The following is a 23,899-nucleotide window of genomic DNA, read 5'->3' as shown; positions in this document are numbered from 1 at the left end:
ATTAAGAGATATCACAGTGTTATCAGCTGCACTGATTTTTAAGAGAAGGTAGATATCCTGATTTTTTTATGTGAGATTGGTAACTAATTGGTATGGTCTAAATGTTTGTGCCCACTCCCAAATTCATATGTTGAAACATAACCCCCTGTGTGGTAGTATAAGGAGGTGGGGACTTTGGGAGGTGATTAGGTCACAAGGATGGAACCTTCGTGAATGGAATTAGTGCCCTTATAATAAAGACCCCAGAAAGCTAGCTCATCCTCCCACCATGCGAGGACACCATGAGAAGACAGTCGTCTATGAGGAAGCAGGTCCTCCCCAGACACTGAATCAGCCAGCACTTTGATCTTGGACTTCTCAGTCTCCTGAACTGGGAGACATAAATACTTGTCATTTATAAGACAGTTAATGGTATTTCTGTATGGTATTTTATAGCATCCCAAATAGACTAAGACACTAATCAAGTGGTATTTCAAAGTACTATGTGGACACACAATACAACCAGACATTCCCCACCATGATTCAGCTTATGACTTCTGCCTCTGATAATTGCTCAGCCCTGCTTAGAAAGTATAATTCTCACCATTTTAAATACCTTACTTGCAAAAAGAGAGGTGGGACAGTGACATGGATTGGTGTTGGAGAATTAATGATGGAAAGCTTTGATAATAACATCAACGCATGACAAAAGTAATCTACCCAAAGTAGCACTGGGAGATAGTTCTCCATAGGTCTCTCCTGTTTAAAGACACTAATAGCCTTTTTTTTCAGATCATCTGTTCAAGAATATTTGTATAGCATGGGGATCCCCAACCCCCAGGCCATGAACTGGTACTGGTCTGTGGTCTGTTAGGAACCTCCTGGCACAGCAGGAGGTTAGCAGCAGGCAAGGGAGCATTACCACCTGAGCTCCGCCTCCTGGCAGATCAGCCATAAATTCTCACAGGAGCATGAACCCTATTGTGAACCATGCATGAAGGGATCTAGGTTGCATGCTCCATATGAGAACCTAATGCCTGATGATCTGAAGTGGAACAGTTCTATCTCAAAATCCACCCTATCAACCATCCATGGAAAAACTGTCTTCCATGAAATCAGTCCCTGGTGCCAAAATGGTTGAGGACTGCTGATCTAGTACACAGCCTTGGAGGATACAGATGGAGGCCCTCCCTGGAGCAACACATAGGAGTGCTAAAGGTCTCTTACAGAATAGTCACATTTTCTAAGTTTAGTTTCCTCTTACATAATATAATCTTTTGCACTATTTGTGTTACTCTGAGAATTCTGGCTCAGGAAACCAGTGAAGATGCTAATACCCTGGTTATTGTTATTGCTGTAAGTAGTAAAGTCCTTGGTCTCTGACCCAGGTGTTTCATGAGTTTTCCTAGTATGCATAAAACATAATATAATATGTAAATATATATTATAAATATAAAGCTCCAAATGCAATAAAATCTCAGATTCTCTATAGTTCTTGACAACTGATATTTGTTTTTCCTTCTTTAAATTCTAGCTATAGTAGCTGCTCTAAAATGAATAGTCTAGAATCTTCTTCCATACTGTTTACCACATTTATCTGAATCAATATATTTCTCCTTTGCTTTTGAAAGTAAAACAATGCCTTATTCTCCATCAAAACAGTCATGAACTTTCATCATTTCAAACAACTAAATCACTTTCTATCTCATTGTTTTTATCTATTTGAGGCCTCCATCTTCACCTTCAGACAATAGCTTGATGCTTACCAATAAAGCAGAATGACTAGTAGGTAGACTGTCAACCTATGTTGCCTAAGTTTCAAACTGTGTTTTTCTACCTGTTGGTTGTATTACTCTGGACAAGTTATTCAATCAATACATGCCTCAGTTTTCTTATCTATAAAATGGGTATAGTAATAGTAATTAACTCTGAGAATTATCTGTAAATTAAATCAGTTTACACATTTAATGTCTTTAGAATAGTATATGGTTTATAGCAAGAATGTAGTACATGCCACCAACTATTATTCCATTGAATGTTTGTTGAAAAATTCTGTTATGTTCTGACTTTAAATGCAGGTTGTTTATGATTTACAGTTTATCATTGGCAAGCTGAATGATAATTTAGGGCTACAAATGTGCTTGGTCCTTTTGCAGTTCAAATCCTCGATATATTAGAAAAACATTTTTTATAAACTTTCCGTTTTGAAAAAACAAACACCTCATATCCCAGTCTACTACAAATGACATGAACCAAGCATCAACCCCTCTCCAGTCATAATGTAAATGTACAACTATACTACAAAGTTTATAACAAAATGTCATATAATTTATCCACCAGTGACTGTGTTCACTCAGGATGCTTAAATATCATCACATAAACATTAGAAGTTCTCTTCACAGCCCTACAAAAAAAAGTCAACCACCAAATATTACTTGTCTGAAGCAATGTTTCCATTGCTGTTTTCACTATGCTATGCCATTTCTCTTAATGGCCTCAAATAACATCCCTGATTTTCTAAGAGTTGTCCTTTCTATTTTTCCAAGCCTGTGAAAATTAAAAAAAACTTCCAAAGGGGTAAAGCAAAAGAGAAAAAGCTACAAAAATCTGGTTTGATTTTCCTACACTTTCCTCCCTCTCTATATCCAAGCAGTTAATCTCCTCTCAAACAGTACAATAGAGCAGCTAGACATAAAAAAAAGGAGATAAATTTGGCCAGCCAGTACATTGTTCTTGCTAATCTGGACCATTTACATAAGGGTTAGAAGGCTTGTTTTATCATTTAAACAGGCTTAAAAGCCTCTTTGCAAATGAGATTTAGTTCCTACAAAAGAATGAATTCTAGCTATTTGGTGAGTTTCTGCTAGACCAGCACTGGGAGCTGACTTGGCAGTAACTACAAGCTACTTCTTTGGCCACATACAGTATATGCAAAGATTGCTTCCAGCTGCCAAAACTGAAAAGCGTCAAGCTGATTAAATTCTTTCCAGGAGGTGAACAGGATGAGGGGCAGGTTAAGAGGTCAATAATATCAGATCTTAAACTGTACCTGGCCAAACTCTTCCTCTATGCAGGTGCTTTAAAAGTGGCTTTGAATGTTCAGAGCCCTTAAATCTTCTTTGAAAGAGAACAGAATGGCGGACAGAGAATGAAATTCAGAGACAGAAGACATAAAATAGTCTCAAGCTGTGAAGTGAAGACAATCTAAACTCTTTGATTCATTGTTGGTGTGAGTGGCATTGGGCACAGGATAAACTGCATAACTAACTCCCTTGCCAATATTAGCACAAAAGATCACTGGAATGAAAAGATGTTCTTAACACAGAAGAGTACAATCTTTGCATGAAAATCTTAGATTTTAAAAATCAAGATCATATTTATATATACTATACCTATTATGTCTTTTACCTGGCACACCTTGAACAGATGTTCAGTGTGACCTTGGCCTGAGGCTCAGCCGGGTAAGTAGGACGGCCTTGGTTAAATTTGCTCCCAGAAGGTACCAGGGTTGTTACTCCCTCCATTCTTAAATCATTAAGATCCTCTGTAACAACACAAACAATTACAGAGAAAAAAAATTAACTCTAGTGGAATTAAGGAGAAAAATTCATGTTTTCAAGTATCTGCCATTAGTTTGTTAAGCAAAACAATATATATCCCCTTTGCAAAAATGTAACTACATATATCAATTATTTTTCAAATTATTTCTAGACGTAGTTGGAGACAAATTATATGTGAAGATTTACAAGAGACAAAACGGTGAGAAACTGAATATATGGAGAGTGGGCAGAGCACTTATGACCACAGACCACTGACACACAACCTCTGCCATACCCACCGGGTAAGCCAAACTATAACCTCTGCAGCAATCAGCCCCAGATGGTCAGGACTTGGTCAATGACTGCCAGCTCTCCTATTTTTTAACTTTGTTCTCAACTCAGAACCAACCACACAAAACCAAGTATGTTTCAAAACCAATTGCATAAATCCTCTGCTTCTAATTAGTCTGCTTCCAGCTTCCCCATCAACAACCTCCAATCAAAATATAACTGACATCTTCCCCTTTTTCACTCTCAATGTTTGCTTTCTACCTTCACCTGGGGAGGACAACAGTAAACCTGAATAGTCATGCCCCAAAGGTTTACTGAAGCCCACTTCTATTTTTCCCAGGTCCTCAATCAAAAATGAAAAGACCTAAATTTTCTCTTGAGATTCAGCTATGTTACAATATGTATATGATCTCCCACTTCATTCAGAGAACAAGGAAGCTTGTAAAAAAGATTCCAATTACTTGCTCTCAGCTTTAGCACTAAAGATATATAAAGTTTCAAAAGATAAATCATAATTTTTACAAAAATCTAATTCATTATTGAAGGCATAATGTATGTGAGGAGGAAAATCACTGTCTTCTGATGACTAAAGATCATAAAAACATCCTAGATCCCTCAAAAAACAATCAGGAGGATTGCATGTTTTAATCGGATATTACAAACGAGGGTCAAATAAATTGATCCCGAGATGGTGACAACTCAGTCTAAATCAAGAACCGGCCTTCTGGAATCTGAGGAAGGCTTGTCAACAGATTTCTTCCATAGGCATCCCAAGTGAAAGCCTTGTTGTCTACTTGTGCATAAGCACTTAGGGTTTTAACTCAACTTCATAAGAATCATCAAAAACTTATCACCTTGACCTGGTTACCAAGGCTTAGTCCTCTTGTTTAAGAGCCTAGGTGCCAATTCAAAACCTGGTGCTTCTGCAGAGCTAATTACAGACTCTCCTCTTGATCTCATGGTTCCTCATGCAATACAGACATTACTACTGCCTCTGAACACACAACATTTTTCAACCAGCATTAAACACTCATGAGAGATTGTTACTCTCTCCTTCTCACATTACTGTTCCACTAGAACACCCTATTTTTGCTACTCTCCTGCCCCTACCAGAAGAAGTGAACCCATGATTTTCTTACCTCAGGAAACTTTCTGCACTTCAGTTTTTTTAAGAACTGCCATTGAAAACCCTGACCAAATATTATTTGTTGCTGGATCATATTTCAAAACTTGAAACTAGAGGTTATCAAGCAGAGTATGCTACCACTAATTTATGTGTCTGTGAGATATAGTCCTCTATCGGAGGTAAAATTAGTCCAGATGGTGGAAATATTGTATGTACTTGAATTCGTTAACTGGACAAAGACCTCAGAGTAATATATATACAGGTACAATTTTTTAAAAAATACATGACTTTGGGGTGCTCTGGAAACAAAGGGTTTTCTAACTCTGCTAGAACCTCCATCAAACAGAGAAGATGTTTAAAACACTTTTAGATACACTCCTGTTCCATACAGATGTAGTCATTACAAAGATCCAAGCTAATGAAAATATAAACAATATAGAAGCTAAAAGAAATGTTCTAACAGATTATTTTGCTAAAGAGGCAGCCTTAATCAAGGTTATGAACCTATCTAAAATTTTAGAGAATAAATCTCTGGAGTAATTATAAGACACCATTATAAAATATCAACATTTAGCCCCTGATTCTGAAAAAATAAATAAATAAATAAAATAAACAAACAAACAAAAACCAGTTCTAGCTTTGCTCCGATAATCTGTGGCATTTTTGGTGGAATCAGATGGCTTCAAATGAATACTAGTTAAATTCCTCCATGAAATGACTCATCATGGTACAGATAAACTGGTAACAATCTTAAATCTTCAGAGTAGACAGTTGACTCAAGACCTTCAGAGGGAGATAATGACCTCAGAGAGTAGACAGCTTCTCCCCACAATATTGGATCAAGATCTCTGGTGTAATTGCCATTTTGTTTTTTATCTACTTAATTACAATCATTCTTCTCATTTTCTAAAGACCCCTGATAGTCACCCACCATGACTCTTTTTCTCCTTCATTTTATTCTTATTAAAATTTCCTATCAGAGCATAATCATTTTCTAACACTAATCTTGGATTATCCTAAATAGTAACCTTCAAGCTCATTGATTGCTGGATATGCTATCCCTCACGAAACTACCATAATCAAAAACCCTTGGAAAATTTCAGTCTCATCAAATGAGACCACAGGGAATTAAATCCAATGGCATTTCCAGTTGAACTTACATGGATAAATCAACCTGTGATTTTGCTAATGCACCTTTCTCACACACACACACACACACACACATACACACACAAACCCTATTATTATAATCGATTAGTTAGAATCTATGTAATTATAAATTTGAATTCAACAACCTTCACAGGAAGAGGAACCAATTATTTGTCACTTGAAAGAGACTAATAGAGATTCACATGTGTAACCCAACTAATGAACAGCCTTGATTCCAACCTCAGGTCATGAATAATTTCTTTTTTTTGGATCCATGTGTGTTCCTACCAGATACTAATTTCCTTGCATCTAGATAGCTAGTCCTGCTTGCTTTATGCACACATATGTCATGCACTATAAAAATAACATTACAAATCTTACCAGTACACAGACCCTAATTCTATAGATCATCAAGGCTGGAAATTTTAACTCTGATGCAAGCTCCTAAATGAGGCTGTCCTTTAGGATTCAGGCACTTTACTTGGAGGAGTTACTGATTCATTGTTTATACAAACAACCAAAGCAGTTTCCAGCAATAGGAACCATGCAAACAGAAGACTGCAAGACATGTATCACTAATGGTGGCAGAAACTATAAGTGATACTACCTCTACCCTAGATGGAATACAGATCCATCTCAACTGTTGGCAAGATAGTTGAACAATCGAATTCCTCTGGATTTTTTTTTCACTAGTCATGGTGGTATCTATACCATTGCTGATACTTCTTGCTATACTTGGATCAGTGAAACAGGTATGGTAGAAAAGTCTACATGTCAGCTTGACAAAAGACTACTTGGTTCTCTAATTTTGGTCCTCATGACCTGTGAGATTTGTTCTTCTAGACTGGGTTGGACAATTCAAGTTCTTGGTTCTGAAGAACCAAGTCAGTCACCCCATTGGCTCTGAAGAACCAGGTCAATATTAAATTGACTTAAATTGTTTTTGTTTTTATCATAGTGTCCATGATGCTGGTACACTGAATTCCATATAGAGTCTTAAATGCTTGTATGTGGCCACTCTCTCATCAAATGATCGCAATGATGAGGCAACAAAAAAGATTAAGAAGATCTCGTGATACAATTGACTAAGGATACAAGTGAACAATCATCAAGCAGTGAAGCTCTGGATCCCTCACCTTACCTTTTAACCAACATCCTTTTGCCAAAAAAAGAGAGTGACCAAAGGAGGGGAGATTAAATATACATGCAGATAATAGGTGGATCTTTTATTTTTATTTATTTATTTATTTTTATTGAGAGAGAGTCTTGCTCTGTCACCCAGGTAAGAGTGCAGTGATGCGATCTCGGCTCACTGCAACCTCCTCCTCCCAAGTTCAAGCAATTCTCCTGCCTCAGCCTTCTGAGTAGCTGGGATTACAAGCACATACCACCATGCCTGCATAATTTTTTCTATTTTTTTTAGTAGAGGTAGGGTTTCACTGTGTTAGCTGGGATGGTCTTGATCTCCTGACCTTGTGATCTGCCCGCCTCGGCCTCCCAAAGTGCTGGGATTACAGGTGTGAGCCACTGCACTGGGCCAGATCATATGCAGCATTAGAACGCTGACCCACAATCTCTGCAGCCATTGGCTCAAAACATTCAGGACTTCATAAATAAAGATCAGTTTCCCTCGTTTCACCCCTATTTCCAACTCAGAACCAACTGAAGAAAGCTAAATGCGCTCGCAAAACCAACTGCATAAGATAGTCTGTTTCTAGTTAGCCCTTCTTCAGTTTTCCCATGCCAACAACTTCCAATCAGAACATATTCAAAGCCTTCCCTTTAAAAATTATTATTATAAAGTTTTCCTACTCCCCTGTATGCCTTTGGGTCTCTGGTAAATGCAAGTGATAGTGGCTGACTCTCATGCTATAACCAGCTCTGAATAAATAGATAAATATTCTCTGCTTGTTTTCATTTGTGTAGTCTTCATTTATTTCCACAATGGCAACCTTCAAATATCTAAAGGTTTGTCATAGAGAAGAGAGATATTAGAGTTCCCCCTGTGCCGGCGGAGAAGAAATGTGTATAAGAGGAGAGTGTATTTCTCATCAATATAACAACATTTTAACATTTACAGTTGCTCAAAGGCATACTGTACAGTGCTGTGTAGGAGATGTGATCACCCCATTCCTGGAAACGTTAAAAGCAGAGGCCAAATAATTGTTGATAGTGGGCAAATTAGAGTTTTGCAGAAGCATTGTGCTAAATGGTTTAATTCAAATCTAAGCTTCCCATACATTCTCATCATACTTCTATGATTTAGGATACATCAGTTAAAAAGAAGACATTGATTATGTAAAAGAAGAGTGTTTGTTTAAATGAAGCAATCACCTTTTGGGGGCCATTTTGTTACGAATTAGAACTAAAAGTTGCTTTCTCAATTTTTATCTTGGAGCCACAAAGCACACCACATTGACTTATTAACGTGTTTCATGCTGATATGAAGGAATTATGTGGTTAATTCTGGGCTGGGGAGCCCAGACATGTTGGCCCCTCATTACCTTTAAGGATATGTTCAAAGGCCAAAATCATCAACTATCTACTTGCTTCTGTACCATTTTTCTACTAATAAGATACAGAATCATGGTATGGAGCTCCATGGCAATTATCTAAGCATTTTTAGATTGTCTGACATATGTAGAGAAGGTAATAAGACATGAATTTATGACTGCATTTTGATGAACAGTAAAGCTCCCTGCCAGAACTCTCCTTTCATGTGCAAATTTGAATGTATTTAATGAGACTTTTTGAAGACTTCCTAGCAGCTCCTCACACCCCATCTGGATAGCACCTCTTTTTTCCAGTTCAGAATAACTGTCACAGTGTGGGAGAACAGAGAACTCTAGAGTCAGAAGCCTTCTGGAATTCATTTGCTGGTTCACTGGAGACTTCAGAGTGCTGTAAGCTGAAACTGCTTCAACAACTGCTATGGTTCTTGTAGTGTCAGATGTGACTGTGGCAATGGCAGTGAAATTGGCTCCTGCAGTCTTAGAAGAGGCCTCACTCTGAAAAATATCCAATCATTTTTTCTTTCTTTACAAATATTCATTATTTTAAAGGTGATCAATGAGCTCCTAATAACTACTGAATACTTACCAAGCTCTAAAGGATGACAGAACCATAAAAAAACTTGGTTTGGTCATGGGAGGATACTAATAATCTATGCTAAATTTACAAAGAACAAAAATAAAATAAAATACAAATCTAGGTCTCACTAGCTCCATTTCCTTAACAACATTATTTAAGGGAGTAGGTGTCTAGGATTAAATAATTAAGGGAAGTAAAACCCCAAAAGTGCCTAAACTTAGGAAAGTTTGGAAAGTTTATGAAAATGGAAAGGGAGAAAAACAAATTAAGTAAGATTCTGTCCAGGGACTTTTTAATACTGCTTAAGGGAGGAAATACCAGGAACATATCCTAGACGTAGAAAACTGAGAATCTTTGAATACCAATGGTATTGAAGGAGGTAAAAATATGCCATTCTGGCATGTTGACTATTTTGAGTTAAAGGCATTTGAAATACAGCAGGTGCAAGAAAATTACTCTGACCTTCATTCTGTTTCTTAAAAACACAAAAAATGAAATTCCTATGTGAAAGATACCCACTTTATACTACAAGAAAAGCAACTTCTTATCATCAAGTACAAAAAAATTGAGATGGAGAGAATTCTGTACAGATCTTTTAAAATATCTCAACCTGTAAGCCTTCCCATATTATTTATTAGATTCTTCACAATTTACTATTCTTTGTTTGATTCAGTATATAAGTGATTGACTCTGTTTTTGGATCTTCATTTCCTTTTGAGGGCTCCCATGCCATGTAAAACTGTTTTGGTATTAAATAAATTCATAAGATTTTCTTCTTTTAATTTCTATTGTGTCAATTTAATTCTCAGGCTCAGCCCAAAACAAAACAAAAACAAAAACAAAAACAAAAAACAAAAAACAAAAAACCACCTAGAAGGGAAGTAGTAAAGTACTGCCTCTCCTAAAGTATCAGAACCTTTCTGCCTTTTCTTCCTTCTTTTTTCTTTCTTCCTCTCTTTCTTCTACTCTATCTTTCTTCCTTCCTATTTGGGGGCTTCTTTCCTAAGATATTCTCCAAAATATTCTCTACAATATCCAGCCCAGTGCCATAGATATGGGAGATATACCATCTTTGATTGCAAGTAGATAAAAATTTAGTCTGTTAAAAAGAAATTTGGTAAACTAGAAATTTCTTAGAAGCAATTAGGAATAGTTTCCACAACAAAGAAGTCTGTGATTCTTAAGATAACAGTAGTAAAGAAGGATAATATACAAATCAACTGACGGAAATTTTAAAAAATATACTTGCCCTGTTTAGATGCTTTGAAATTGAACTGTCTAGTAAGTGGGAGAAGAATGTTAAGAAGATAGATAACTATAATATTATGTGATCAACCCCATCCTGGAAGACACCTTAGAATAGAAATTTGATCTTTCTCATTTATTATTATAATCTCAGTTTCTTAGAAGTGTGTCTAGCACAGACTAGGCATTCATTGATATTTGTTGATGTTAACATTTTGTATAATTTGGTAATTAATTAATTGATCACCTGATAAATTGATCTTTACATAGGATTGACTTTTGGAATATTAGTTTTTGAAGGAATATATTTGTTGCACTTAACAGCCACTGGAAAAAATTTAAAAACTGTAAAAGGGAGATGTGGTGGGAAGCAGGAACTAGGAGTAAGAAGAGAAAGAAATGTATTGAAACGTAATTTCAGAGGAAGATTCAGTAGGATGCAGTAAACAACTGAATGTGCCATCTGAACAGGTTTCTTTATCTTACCACTTTTAGGGAATACAGGAAGAGATAGTGCTTTTGGTTTCATGCATGCTGAGATAGAGCTATCTTCAAGATATACGTATGGACGTCTGGTAGACACTCAGAGGGACAAGTCTGGATCTAGTGAAGGAGTCTGGAATGGAACTATAGACCATCTGACTGAGAAAACCTGGAACAATTATCATCCCAGTAGTTAAAGCTGAGCAGTGACACTCCTTGCCTCTAACTATTTTTACAAGTAAAATGTGTGCATTATATGAATGTTATATTTAAGAACTTACAAAGAAGAGAGTACTACATTTTTTTTTCTTTTCGTACTAGGAAGATCAAAGCAGTAATTTGTTTTTAAAGGTACCCTTTAAAAGTGTGTTGTATCTTCTGAGTTACTGGAACACTACTGAGGAAAATAAACTAATTTATGACCAAAGACATGAGTTTTCATCTTTACACAATAGCAAATAACCAAGAATTAATCAAACAAAAAACGTTGTTTTGATTTAATTTAAGGAAATAACAGCTGCCTAGATGAAATAATCCCAGGACGTTCTTTCAAATGTAATCCATGAAATAATTTGCAGCTGCTTGAACTAGACAATGTGGGAGACGAGTGAATTTTCACATCTGTTTCAAGAAACTTTATAACTAAAATTAAAAGCTTTCCAAACATTAGTCCCTTCACAGTGATTCAGTGATGGGTTACACAAGTATTTTATGGCAGTTTTTCCCTACATTGCAATTGGTTTGTTGATTTATATCGATAAAGCTGGTTTGGTCAAAGGTTTTAAGCAGATGTTATATATTCTGAGCGAATCATTAAAAATAAAGCAAATGTTAAGAAAACAGATCAGGACTTAGACAAGTTTAAATAAAACGTGTATGAAAACATTTTTGTTATGTGAGACAGCTATAGTTCCTAAAAAGGGGAAAAGAAAAAAAAGGAGAACGAAACATAATTCACTTTGTTGAGACATATTCTGGTTGAAAGATGAAGGAAAGATGTCCAGGCCATGTTTCTGTTGGTTCTCTATTTTTACCATCATACCTTAAATATGAATTTAGCATTCTTCTTTAGTACCTCAGAATAGTACAACTTCAAGTTCATAAATAATCAAGTTTATAAGTAATAAGAACAAAATACATGTCAGAAATTATAGGTTTTAACTTTTTAGGTTAGCCTTAGTTTAAAAACAATTTAAGTTAGAATTGCATTTGGAAAAAGAGGGTCTGGTGGAATTTAAGTACTGCGTTGAAATTTTCCATTTTAATAACGTAAGAGTGAATAGAATATTTACTCTTCTTGACCACATGAGATCAATAAAGAAAGTGATTAGACCAATTAAATTAGGGAACATGTTTATATAAATTTAAATTTACATCTATTCCATGTCTTCTCTTGTTAACTGAAAAGTGTAAAAAACTTTCCGAGATTTTCTTTGTTACTTACCAGTTCCTTTTTAATTTATTTGAATGTAACCAACAATAGCCAAACTCAATAGACAAACACAGGATGACCACAAACCTTTGTAAAAATTTGTAGACTAGAATTTGTTTGCTTAGATTGCAAATGAATCACAAGACTTCTGCTAATTGAACCCCTCATTATTTAAATTCTGAAGGCTCTTCCATTAGTCAGAAAAATAAAGACATCTGGGAGTGGTTTTCTTCTTCCAATGTGGAAGAAAATACCAGTTCTAGCAAATTCAAATCCAAACACTCCCCAAAATTGGGTTTCTGCGTCAGAGTGCATCTTTATTATTCTTAGTTTTCACACACCACAAATACAAAAGATTATATTGTATACAGTTTGTTTCCTGTAACTTTTGTCACCCTGTGAAGGTTTGACAGACAGAGGTTAGAGACTGAACAATTCTCTTTCATAAACATCACAGAAATTCCTGGCATGTGAACTCATGTCAGGGGAGGGTTATGCCTGGCCTGGTGTAACTGAAAGCCCAGTAATAGCTTTAATTGAAGAGCAACACATTGTAAGCAACACAAAAATCTAGAGATAATGTCAGAGGAGGAGTTGTTGTCTCAGGGACCAGATTGGAGGGGTACTAGGAGAAGGCCATGGAAAGGAGACCAGCACAGAGGGTAGAAGGGTTCAGGAATACAACTGGAAATCAGAGTGAGGAAAGCAGGCAGAACGTTCAGAGTGTCGACCTGGAGAAGGCAAGGACAGGACCTAGGTAGTCATGAGGAGAGACTGGTTAACCTAAAAGACTAGGATTATGTAAATTATTGATTATTGTAAGATGATGGGTAAAAATGTGTAATTTTTTCAAATATAAAAAACACTGCAAAATCTCGCAAAAGCTCACCATTCTAATTACCATTTTAAAGTATATTTATTCAATTCGAGTTCTCCCAGGCCACTTCTCTGGATTAAAAACCTTATATATTTAATATTTCTTGAGAGTAAGTCAGTCTTTTTGAAAAGCTTTTCTCATCCCAGCATTTTACTTATGGAATTTTTGCTAGCCCTGTTAGGTACCATATATTACAGAAAGCATTTCTTCAGTCACTATAAACGATACATCGAACATATTCATTCTTTTTAGTTTCTAAACTAGTTGCTGACCCTATTTAATAGAATGTTCCTACTCCTACAGCCCCTGTGTTAATAAATAAGATCCTATGTTGAGAACTTCCTATGTGTCCTTCATGAATGTGTTGGCTGCTCATGAGTTTTGGCTATAAACCTAATAACCGAACCTTGTATCATAATAGGTGATATATTGATTCTTGATCCAAACCACAAATATTAATTGAGCTCATTTTGATAAGTTCTTCTGCATTGGGTTACATCATATGCTAACTCAAAAAAAGCCATTTGGAGAGATAAATGTATTATGTACTAATTGCTATAGTCCCTATTTTAGCAGTTAACTTTTCTGCATCCATACTCTAAATTTGTCATTAGTAAAGTTGATTCTGTCTGAAGTCAATTTACTTTACATACAACACAAATGCACAAAACTAAATTGACATATTAGTGGGTTTCAGTTCAGGATTTATTTTTGGTTTATTTTTTCTTAGATTTCAAATGGAACAAGATTTGGATGGTGGACATCTTCCACTCTCGCATTCCTTTCTTTCCTTGTCTTTTGTCTTTGTATTTGCTTAAGTCCTGAGCTCTAACACTACTCTTCCTTCACTAACCCTTAATTCTGCAGACCTCTTTTGCTTCAATTTTCCTCCATTTGATGTCCTTTCTACTTGACTTCCCTTCCTCTCTGTCATCTCCACGTGGATTTTAAATGTTGCTCTCTTGTGAAAAAATCAAACTAATATTTATAAAAGATATAGCTGAACTTTGTGTTATTAATATTGAGATTTTCAGTGCATCATGCAACATTCTTAATGAAGCAAATTTGAACCAACTAATGCTCATAAAGTAAAAAATATATCATTACACCAGTCACATTTGTCAAAGTTCTAAAAACAATATGGTTAATCTGAAATGACATTAAGTTTCATAGCTATCCTCTTCATCTCCCCTCCAAACTTCCTTTATTTCTGTCTCATGCTCGGCCCTTTGGAAGAAATAATAAAAGAATCAAATTTGGAGACAAATTCAAAAGAAGACCCTTGCTGGCCATATACTAAAATTGCTGTTGATGTATGTTGGCCATGGTTGCCAACTCACCCTCCCTTGTGGTGTGCCACAGGGAGGAGCAGGCACATGACATACCTTTCCCATCGCTGAGATGCAAGCCACACGCCGCAAGATGTTGCCTCCCTGTCTGACACATTGTAAATCCATTTTCCATTCTGTGCTGCTTTCTTGGAATTCACATGCTGTTCTCATCCCTTACACTTCAAGTCACAAAACATCGCCACCCCAAGTGGAATTTTACAAGACCATTTTCAATTCTGTTTCATTTTCTTGGAGAGTTGCCTCTGTGAGCTCTTCCTTAATAACATCTTATGGAGCATTCTATCACCTCAGAACCTCATCTCACTTCCTACATTAGATACATATTTCGAGTTTCCTAAAAGTGGGTATTTGGTGACAAGAGAAAAATTAAAAATTAAAAATATAAAAATGTATCAATTAGCTACACAATATATTTCTTTTATCCAGCAGCCCTAGCCTCTTTCTGTACTGGGAGCAGGCTAAGAATGTTACTGTCCTCAGGTCTCTTGTACTTGCTCCCTTCTCAACCCGGGAAGCCTTCTAACTTAGCTAACCCTAGCTAACCTATACTGTGTTCTCTCCCTACATTCATGTCTGCTCAAAGTTCACCTTCTAAGAAATCTTCTTGACTATTTTATGTAAGAGAGCATCCTCTATCATTCTTTATTCCATTATACTTCTTTATCCCCATAGCATTTATTATCTCCTGAAATTACATTATAAATGTATTATTCATCATCTATTTACTAATAAGTTATCAGGAGGCAGCCTGGGCAATGTAGTAAATACAATCTATACAAAAAAAAAAAAAAAAAGGAAAGACAGAAAAGAAAGAAATTAGCTGAGGATGGTGGCACATGCCTGTGGTCCCCACTACTTGGGAGGCTGAGGCAGAAGGACCATTTGATTCCCAGAGGTTGAGGCTGCAGTGAGCTGTGATCGTGCCATTGCACTCAGGCTGCGTGACAGAGTGAAACACTGTCTCAAAAAATAATAAATAAATAAATAAATTCCCAGAAGGGCAGGAACTGTCTCATATTCACTGCTGTATCGCGATTTCCTAGAATTGTCCCTGAAACATCAAAGCACACTAGTTACAAATTGAATGAATGAGTGAATGACCACAACACCATGATACACATGTCATTATTGTCTCCATTTTATAGATAAGGCATAATATAGATAAGATCCCTAAGGAAGTCTAAAGGGTTTGCCTAAGGTACCCAAGTATTAATTGGAAGAGACAAGAATTGAAGTTTGATCTGTCTAAATTCAGAGTTGAGGGTCAGCTTTTATGTACATACAGCTAATGTGTTATACATGCGCCTTCTACAAATGATTTCTCAAACTAGTGTTTGTTAGTTAACATAATATTATTTGTCTTCTGTCTTTCAATTTATATCGACTTACATCTAGTTAACTCTGTGTGTGAGAAACTACTCTCCAATTTCAATTTCAATTTTTTTTTTTTTTTTTTTTTGAGACGGAGTCTCCCTCTATCACCCAGACTGGAGTGCAATGGCATGATCACTCCTCACTGCAACCTCCGCCTCCTGGATTCAAGTGATTCTCCTGCCTCAGCCTCCCGAGTAGCTGGGATTACAGGCATGCACCACCATGCTCAGCTAATTTTTTGCATTTTTAGTAGAGACTGGGTTTCACCATGTTGACCAGGCTAGTCTCGAACTCCTGACCTCGTGATCCACCTGCCTCGGCCACCTATAGTGGCGTGAGCCACTGCGCCCAGCCCAATTTCACATTTTTAGAGGCAAAAATATCATTTGTTGAGAGTCTACTGTGTTTCAATCACTCTCTTAGGTGCTGCAATGGACTGAATATTTCTGTCCCCACCAAAATTCAGAGGTTGAAATCCTAACCCCTGATGTGAAGGTATTAGGAGGTGGTCATGAGAGTGGAGCACTCATGAATAGGATTAGTGTCCTTATAGGAGGGACCCCAGGGAGTTCTCCCACCTTCTTTCTGCCACCCAAGGATTCAAAAAAAAAAGACAGTGGTCCACAACCCAGAAGAGGGCCTTCATCAGACCCCAACCATGCTGGCACTCTGATCTCAGACTTCCAGCCTCCACAACTGTAAGAAATACATTTCTCCTGTTGATAAGCCACCAGGTCCATGGTGCTTTGTTCAGCCAAATGGACTAAATGCTTTCAAATGTTACACCTTATTTTCTTCCATAAAACAACATCTAAGGCAGTGATTGTCAACTATGGGTGATTTTTTCCCTCCCCTTAAAACAAGGCAACACTGGGACAATGTCTGAAGACATTTTTTATTGTCATAACTGAAGATGGGGTGGGGAGCGCTACTGTGATCTGATTGATAGAGGCCAGCCCCCTACAAGTAAGAATTATCCAGCCGAAAATGTTAACCGTGCTAGGTTGAGAACCACTGCTGTAAGGATTGTCAAATGCCCTATTTACTGCATTACAGGCAGGTCCCATATATGAATAAAATGGGTAGGTATAAGACAATAAAGACTGTAAGCTGAGGACTGGGCAACTCTTGAAAGAGTTTAATGTGTGGGCCAAACAACAGTGTAGGCCAGGTTCAGCCTAAGCAATCTGACATTTGGTTAATAGAATTTAGTTTGATCAAGTTACACAGCTAGTACATGGTACAGTCTGGATTTGAACACTAAGGCAATGTTCTTCTGACCATAACACAATAACCTATTCACACTATGTTGCTGATTCACTGTACCTTACACAAAGAAGACTTGCTCCATAAGCGGTGCTCTGCTTTTACCATAACACCAATCTCAGTATTTGATCCTATACCCCATCACAAATGATATCTGTGAACATTTTATAGAAAATTTCATGACACTATGAAAGAGATAGTTAAATTGAAATTTGCATGGCAAAACTTCCCCCAAATCGTCTTTAAACATCTTTGCTCTTTCAGCAATTTTTGTTCCCTGTGGCTACTCCACATTTTGCATCTCATCTTTTTTACTTTTTTATTCTCTCAACTTTCCTAACTTCAGTTTCATCTCCAGTCCTTTTGAACTACAGTTGATCTCACTCTGTTTACACAGCCACTAAATACCATGATTAATAAAACAAAGATGCTATCTTGAGATTTGTCTTCCTTATGAAATATTGTCTCCTGTGCCCACTTACTGCAATGCCTTTGCTATTATGAAAGTCTCAAGCTCATAGCCATACCATTGACCTACCACACTGCTGTATAAGCAACAAAAAAAGTACATATGTTCTGGTCCTTTTCTCACTTACAACTTTTATTTTATTTTTCCTTTAAGAGCATCATATGTCAGAAAGAAAACAAGAGGAAGAGGTTAGTAGATATCAATATGCTAAACACACTTGTGTCAGGATGACTTTAAGATAGTCCCATGATCCCTGCTTTCCTCCCTCATTGAAAGTCATCTGGATGTAGTGACTTGCTTCTAACTGAAGAATGCTGTCAAGTTGATTGGACTTCACTTCTGTGATTCAGTTACAAGAGACTGACTTCCATTTTTGCTGGCACACTTTCTCTATTGCTTTCTTGGCTTGCACACTTGCGTGAAACAGGTTGCAATATGGGGGAGGCAACATCACAAAGAACTGAAGGTGGCCTCTGGCCAATGATCAGCTAGGAACTGACACCCACAATTCAACAACACTTAACGAACTGAATTCTGTCAACAACTGTGTGACCTTGGAGACAGATCCTTCCCCAGTTGAGTTTCAAAAGAGATCCCATGAGCCCTGGCTGGCACCTTGATCACAACCGTGTGAGACGGCCCAAAGTAGAATACCTAGTTAAGCTGAGCCTAGAGTCCCGACCCACAGACACTGTGGGATAATAAATGTGTGTTGTTTCAAGCTGCTAAGTATGTGGTCATTTGTTACACAGCTAGAGATAATGTTACACAGCTGTGTCATTTGTTACACAGCTAGAGATAATGAATGCAACACTCATGCAATTTTTCTTTTCCCAAATTACTTAGAATAAAATTCATAGTGAAGTCTCGAAGAATTACTTCAGTGAGCAGTTTTGCCTTGAATAACCCAAGTTGAAGATCAGGTGAGACTCACATATAGAAGAAAAACAGTTAAGATTCCAAACCATCTTATTTTAAGACACCTGGGCATTCAAATTATTCCCTAACATATTTTCCCTAGTTATAAAATGGCAAGCAAAATTATGAATTAAAGACTGATAGCTATCAAATGTTAATATTTGGCCAAATTTATGACATAGCCAAGTTGACCATAAAATATTTTATATAGAGTTTACAGTTTTGCTATTTTAAATTATTTATAAAAGTCTAAATTATTTATAAAGGCTGAAATTTTCTCTTTTGTGTTGTAGGATTTATTACAGCTATGATGTATTGATGTTGTGTCTTAAATTCAAACCACAATTATAACATTGTTTGGGTAGGAAAAATATGATCCAGTTTGTGAGTCTCTGATCCAACATGTGGTTTTTACAAACATATTCTGACAAAAACTGGAGTCAGCTTGTAGCAGCTTTTCATAGAAGACACACACACACAAAGACTGCTGGAGCACCAAAGTACCACGTGCCCCACTTTGTCCCCACTGTCCCAGCTCAACATTTCTGGATGGACTCCAGCCATGGCTTAGATAAAGCCACAGCCAGGGTAGCACACATCCAGTACTTCTTCTGGGGTTCATCTCCTAGAACTTTTGAAATGAGGAGGAACACTTTTCATATAAAACATATTGAATAGATTTCCAGATCCAATTTCAATATATTGGTGTTCCCACATCCAAACAAGTATTTATATATTTCTAACTCTATGGACCACTATTTCCGCATATAAACAACTCCCTCCACTCCAGGATGCTTGATTTATTTACAATCTCTAAAATACTTTCAGAGTGCCCCAAAACAAACTACAATTAGGATGGATTAAAAAATGCAGTATTTATTTTCTAGAAATAATCTGACCTTGCTCTCAAACCTCCATCCTGTTGGGTAATGCGGAAAAAAACTAAACTAAACTAAACTAAACTAATGGACACTTATACCTGCCATCTACAGTTATCTTCTTTCTCCTCTGGTTTAAACATTTGCTTCCCCCCCACCCTGCCCCAGCAAACTTAGTCTCTTTTTTGACACAGATATAGTCGAATTTAGGTTCATAATCGCTAAAAAGCCTCCTTTTCTGTTTTCAAGTTTCATTTTTCCTTCTTGCCACTCCAGGTGGCATCTGGCTATAAGGGTAAGCTATGTGTCCTCAAGGCAGTGGACAGCAGGGCAATGGCCACCCTTTGTGTTCCTTGCTCACTCTGGTAATACAGCTCTTGTCGCTGGTGACTAGCCCCAGCCTGTCCCCAGCATGGCCAGGAGCTGGTACTGACTCAGCTCCACCTTCACTCCCAGACTCTCTGAATGCCAACACCAACCTCTTCCTGGACTCTGGCTAGGCTGGGATGCCACACCATCTGGTGTGAGGTCCCTTTACCCCTCATTAGGTCAGTCCCATTATTCTCAATTCCCAGCTATCCTCCAGGTCCCGCTCAGGGCACAGAGGAACTGGGGGCTCCTCCCTGTCACACAGGAGCTCAGGAAATGTTGAAAGTGCTATCCCAAGCCCATCTTGCTAGTCTCCTGCTCTTCACCCCATTTCATCCTGTACTTCTGTGCTATGTGAATACAGAATGGAAATCAATGGCCCAAGAGCTCCCATATTTTCCATCAATCAATCTGAGGTTTTTGAGTAAAGATTCTGTCACCTTCCTCTTCACTTATAATCCTCTTCACTCTGGCTATCTCTACACCCAACACACCCAGGGTTTCTATTCTGAGGAGTAAATGAGAACATTTATCTATGAACTAATTTTGTCTTTTTACCTTTTTTCCTACCGGCCAGAATTAAAAGGGCTTTTCTCTTTCACTGTATCACCTGGGTACCTTCCTTATACCTGTATTTTGCTAAATTGTGACTATGATTTATAATTAAACCTCTGAGGAGCTTTGTATTAGAGACACAAAGGGAGAATATTTGGAATTAGGAAAATTCCAAAATTCTCTCTTCACAGGTCTTTCTTTAAGATGACTATGTACTTGTGCCCTCAAAGAAGTTAGCTTTGAAACATAAAATTGACCAGTAAGTAACCTCGTTATTTTAGATGGTACCTTTTCTTCCTGGAGGTGATAGCTTCATTGTGGTCAAAATCAGCAGGGAAACATAATATAAAATTAAAACATGATTTAAAATTTAGAAAAATACTTTGGTTCAAGGGCAAAATATTATTCCTATGGTTCATGATAACCAGGTTCCCTGCATGCCTTGTTTATTACAGCCTGCCTGTCCTTGCTCAGGTTTCCCTCTCATCTGCAAAAGCCTCTCATGATTTACCTGCCAATAAGTATTCAACTTCTCCTTTATTTGTTTATTTATTTATTTTTATTTGATATAAGGTCTGTCTCTCACCCAGGCTGGAGTGCAGTGGCATGATCTTGGCTCACTACCACCTCTGTCTCCCAGGCTCAAGCGATCCTCCCACCTCAGCTTTTCTTGTAGCTGGGACTACAGGCACATGCCACCATGCCCAGCTGATTTCTGTATTTGTAGTAAGATGAGATTTCACCATGTTGCCCAGGCTGGTCTCAAACTCCTGAGCTCAAGCGATCCCCAGGCCTCAGCCTCCCAAAGTGCTGGGATTACAGGTGGAGCCACAGTGCCCAGCCCAACCTCTCCTCTAAAGTTCAGCTCAAACATCAGTCCTCCATGAAAACTTTTCCATCCCCCTAGCTCTCAGTAATTATTTCTTTCCATTGGTCTTCAGTGACACATTATCTATGGTATTTAAAACTTAATTAGATATTATATCTTTAACTATATATTAAAATATTTCATTTTAAGTATTTGTCTATTATTCATTTACTCAAACATCCGTTATTGAAGGCCGACACACACGTGAGGACCATCTGCCTTTTGTCTGCTCTCCTCCAGGTGTATTTGAACTCTCACTTGTTTGAGAAAAAGCTTTTAAGCTATTTGCTGATTTTATAGTTCTTAGATTCATTCACATTATTTTGATTTTCAAAAATAAAGTACTAGATAAAAGGCCAGGTACAGTGGTATATACCTATAATACCAGCACTTTGGGAGGCTGAGGTAGGAGGATTACTTGAGCCCAGGAGTTTCAGACCACCTGAGCAACATAGAGAGTCCGTGTCTCTACAGAAAATTTAAAAATTAGTAGAGCCTTGTGTTGTGCACCTGTGGTTTCAGCTACTTAGGAAACTGAGGTGGGAGGATTGGTTGAGCCTAGGAAGCAGGTTTCAGTGAGCCAAGATTGCACCACTGCACTCTGGCCTGGGTGACAGAGAAAGACTCTGTCTTAAAAAAAATAATAAGATGTTCAACCTGTGGCAAAAGTGAAGAACTATATTTATATAAAGAAGTAGGATAGAAGAAAATGGGAGAGTAAAAAATCTAAAGAATAAACTAATGTTATTCTTACGATGGAATGAAGGGCCTTAAGTATTTATGTCAGTGGCATAACTTTAATCATTACTCTTGCAATTTTATTAAGAAAAAAAGAGAGAGATCATGAGTTTAAACATCCCTTAAAATTATTTTAAGAAAGTTGATATCCATTTGAGACATTCAAGACAAGATGAGAGTAAGATTTGAAGACTTATTTTAAATTGGTAAATAGGAAAGGTATAGATGGTCCAAATAAAAGAAAAGCATAGAAGAAGGCACAAAATAGAAGAAATTATAAAAGTCTTCTCCACAAGATAAATTCAGACCACAGGGCAAGAATTCACATTACTGTCTCCTCTTGTGCCGTCAAGTTTAATTTCAACAACGTATGTTATTCCTACTTTCCTTCAATCTCACCAAACTCACCAGCTATGTGCCTTCAGTAATACTGCATCTTTCTAGAAGAAAAATACGTATTCTCAATGTCCCCATATGAGAAAATAGTCATACTTCGTATATTGCAAAACCACCAATATATATTCCAGTGGATGGAGCATTAAATGGTGCTAGAAACAAAGTCAGCCAATTCTCGACTGGTCAGCACCTTATAAGACAACTAGAAATTACGTTTTTCTAAGCATGGGAATTTTAACCTGGATATTGATTTATCATTTATCACTGGTAGTATTTAAATTTAATAATTCAAACAGATCTATAAGATTCTCAAAAAGAACCATGTCAACAAACAGTTCAGACACACATAAACAGAGAAAATATACATAAGTAATGAGGTAATGAGGTGAGGAAAGCACTAACATAACAATTGATTTATGTGTCCATGCTTTCATTGATATTTTATTTTCCAAAAATCAGTAACTATAACATATTTGTATACCTAGGGCCATATTATAGCCTTGGCATATGATAGATGTTTAATAAATGTTCGTTGAATATATAAATATCTAAAAGGTCCTGATGAGAAATACAATTGGATGAGTAAAGTGATATTTAACTATAAACAATCTTAAATGGCAATATAGTTTGAAATAATCAATCAAAGGTTTTTCTTGAGCTGAGGCATGATATTCTTTCTATATTATATCAGAATACCAGAGAGGTGATACAGTCTAGTGGTTCAGAGTGTCACCTCTGGAGCCAGACTACTGAGATTCAAATTCTGTTTATGCTTCTTGTTAGCTGTGTGATTTGGGGCAAGTTGTTTAACATCTCAGAGTCTCAGTTTGCCCATAAAAAAAATGTGGAAAAGAACTGGCTAACTCAAGATTGTTATGTTGGTTAAGTGAGCCAGTGCATAAGAGGTGTGAAGTAGTGTCTGGCACGTAGATAGCAGCCCATAAATGTTAGTGATATTAGTTTGGGAAGTGATAATGGATGAGAGGTGGAGGTAGTTGCAGATAATGATACGAGATGACTGTCCTATCTACCTAAAGCTATGGGAAGATCGTTCCATCATCCTGCAGGTTCATTTCACAGGTACCCTGCCCAGTATACTTCATGTCCCAAGTGATCTTTCACAAGTTTTATTTTCTGAGCTTTCCAGGAAAAGGCAACAGACATTAAATTTGGCATATGGTATTTGAAAACAAAGCCACATTAATCTGAAGTTAATGTGAAAAACAAAGCTTTTCTCTTCTGACTCACTGAAGTACAAGATTTCACTGTACGTGTTTTCCCTCTTGGGGCCTCTGCTCACTGCCTGTTGTTTGTAAGTACATGGACAATTGACGCCGGAGACTTAACTAACATGCATTTTCACTTCACCCCTTAATCAAAATTGCTAGCAGATTTAAACTCTATAAACAGTAGTTACCAACCATACGACAATCTATCTCAGAAGTGGAGGTTTCTATAAACTAGTTGATACTGACATAGGTTCATGTTACCACCAAATAAAAGTT

General features: G+C 37.1%; 1 protein-coding gene across 5 annotated transcripts in view; it reads right to left on the bottom strand.

Annotated features, from left to right (window-relative positions):
• Positions 1-23,899, bottom strand: part of C8H8orf34 (chromosome 8 C8orf34 homolog) — a 477,170-nt gene that overhangs the window by 181,996 nt on the left and 271,275 nt on the right. For 4 of the 5 annotated variants that reach the window (XM_025394226.1, XM_025394228.1, XM_025394229.1 and 1 more), the window contains one exon: positions 3,388-3,523. In XM_025394226.1, coding sequence (XP_025250011.1) covers positions 3,388-3,523 — 136 coding nt within the window. The remainder of the gene's footprint in view (positions 1-3,387; positions 3,524-23,899) is intronic. The other variant, XM_025394227.1, reaches the window with a different exon arrangement.

The sequence above is a fragment of the Theropithecus gelada genome, chromosome 8 (genome assembly GCF_003255815.1).
Source record: "Theropithecus gelada isolate Dixy chromosome 8, Tgel_1.0, whole genome shotgun sequence".
Taxonomy (NCBI): Eukaryota; Metazoa; Chordata; class Mammalia; order Primates; family Cercopithecidae; genus Theropithecus; species Theropithecus gelada.
This window is presented reverse-complemented; position numbering and strand designations above follow the sequence as displayed.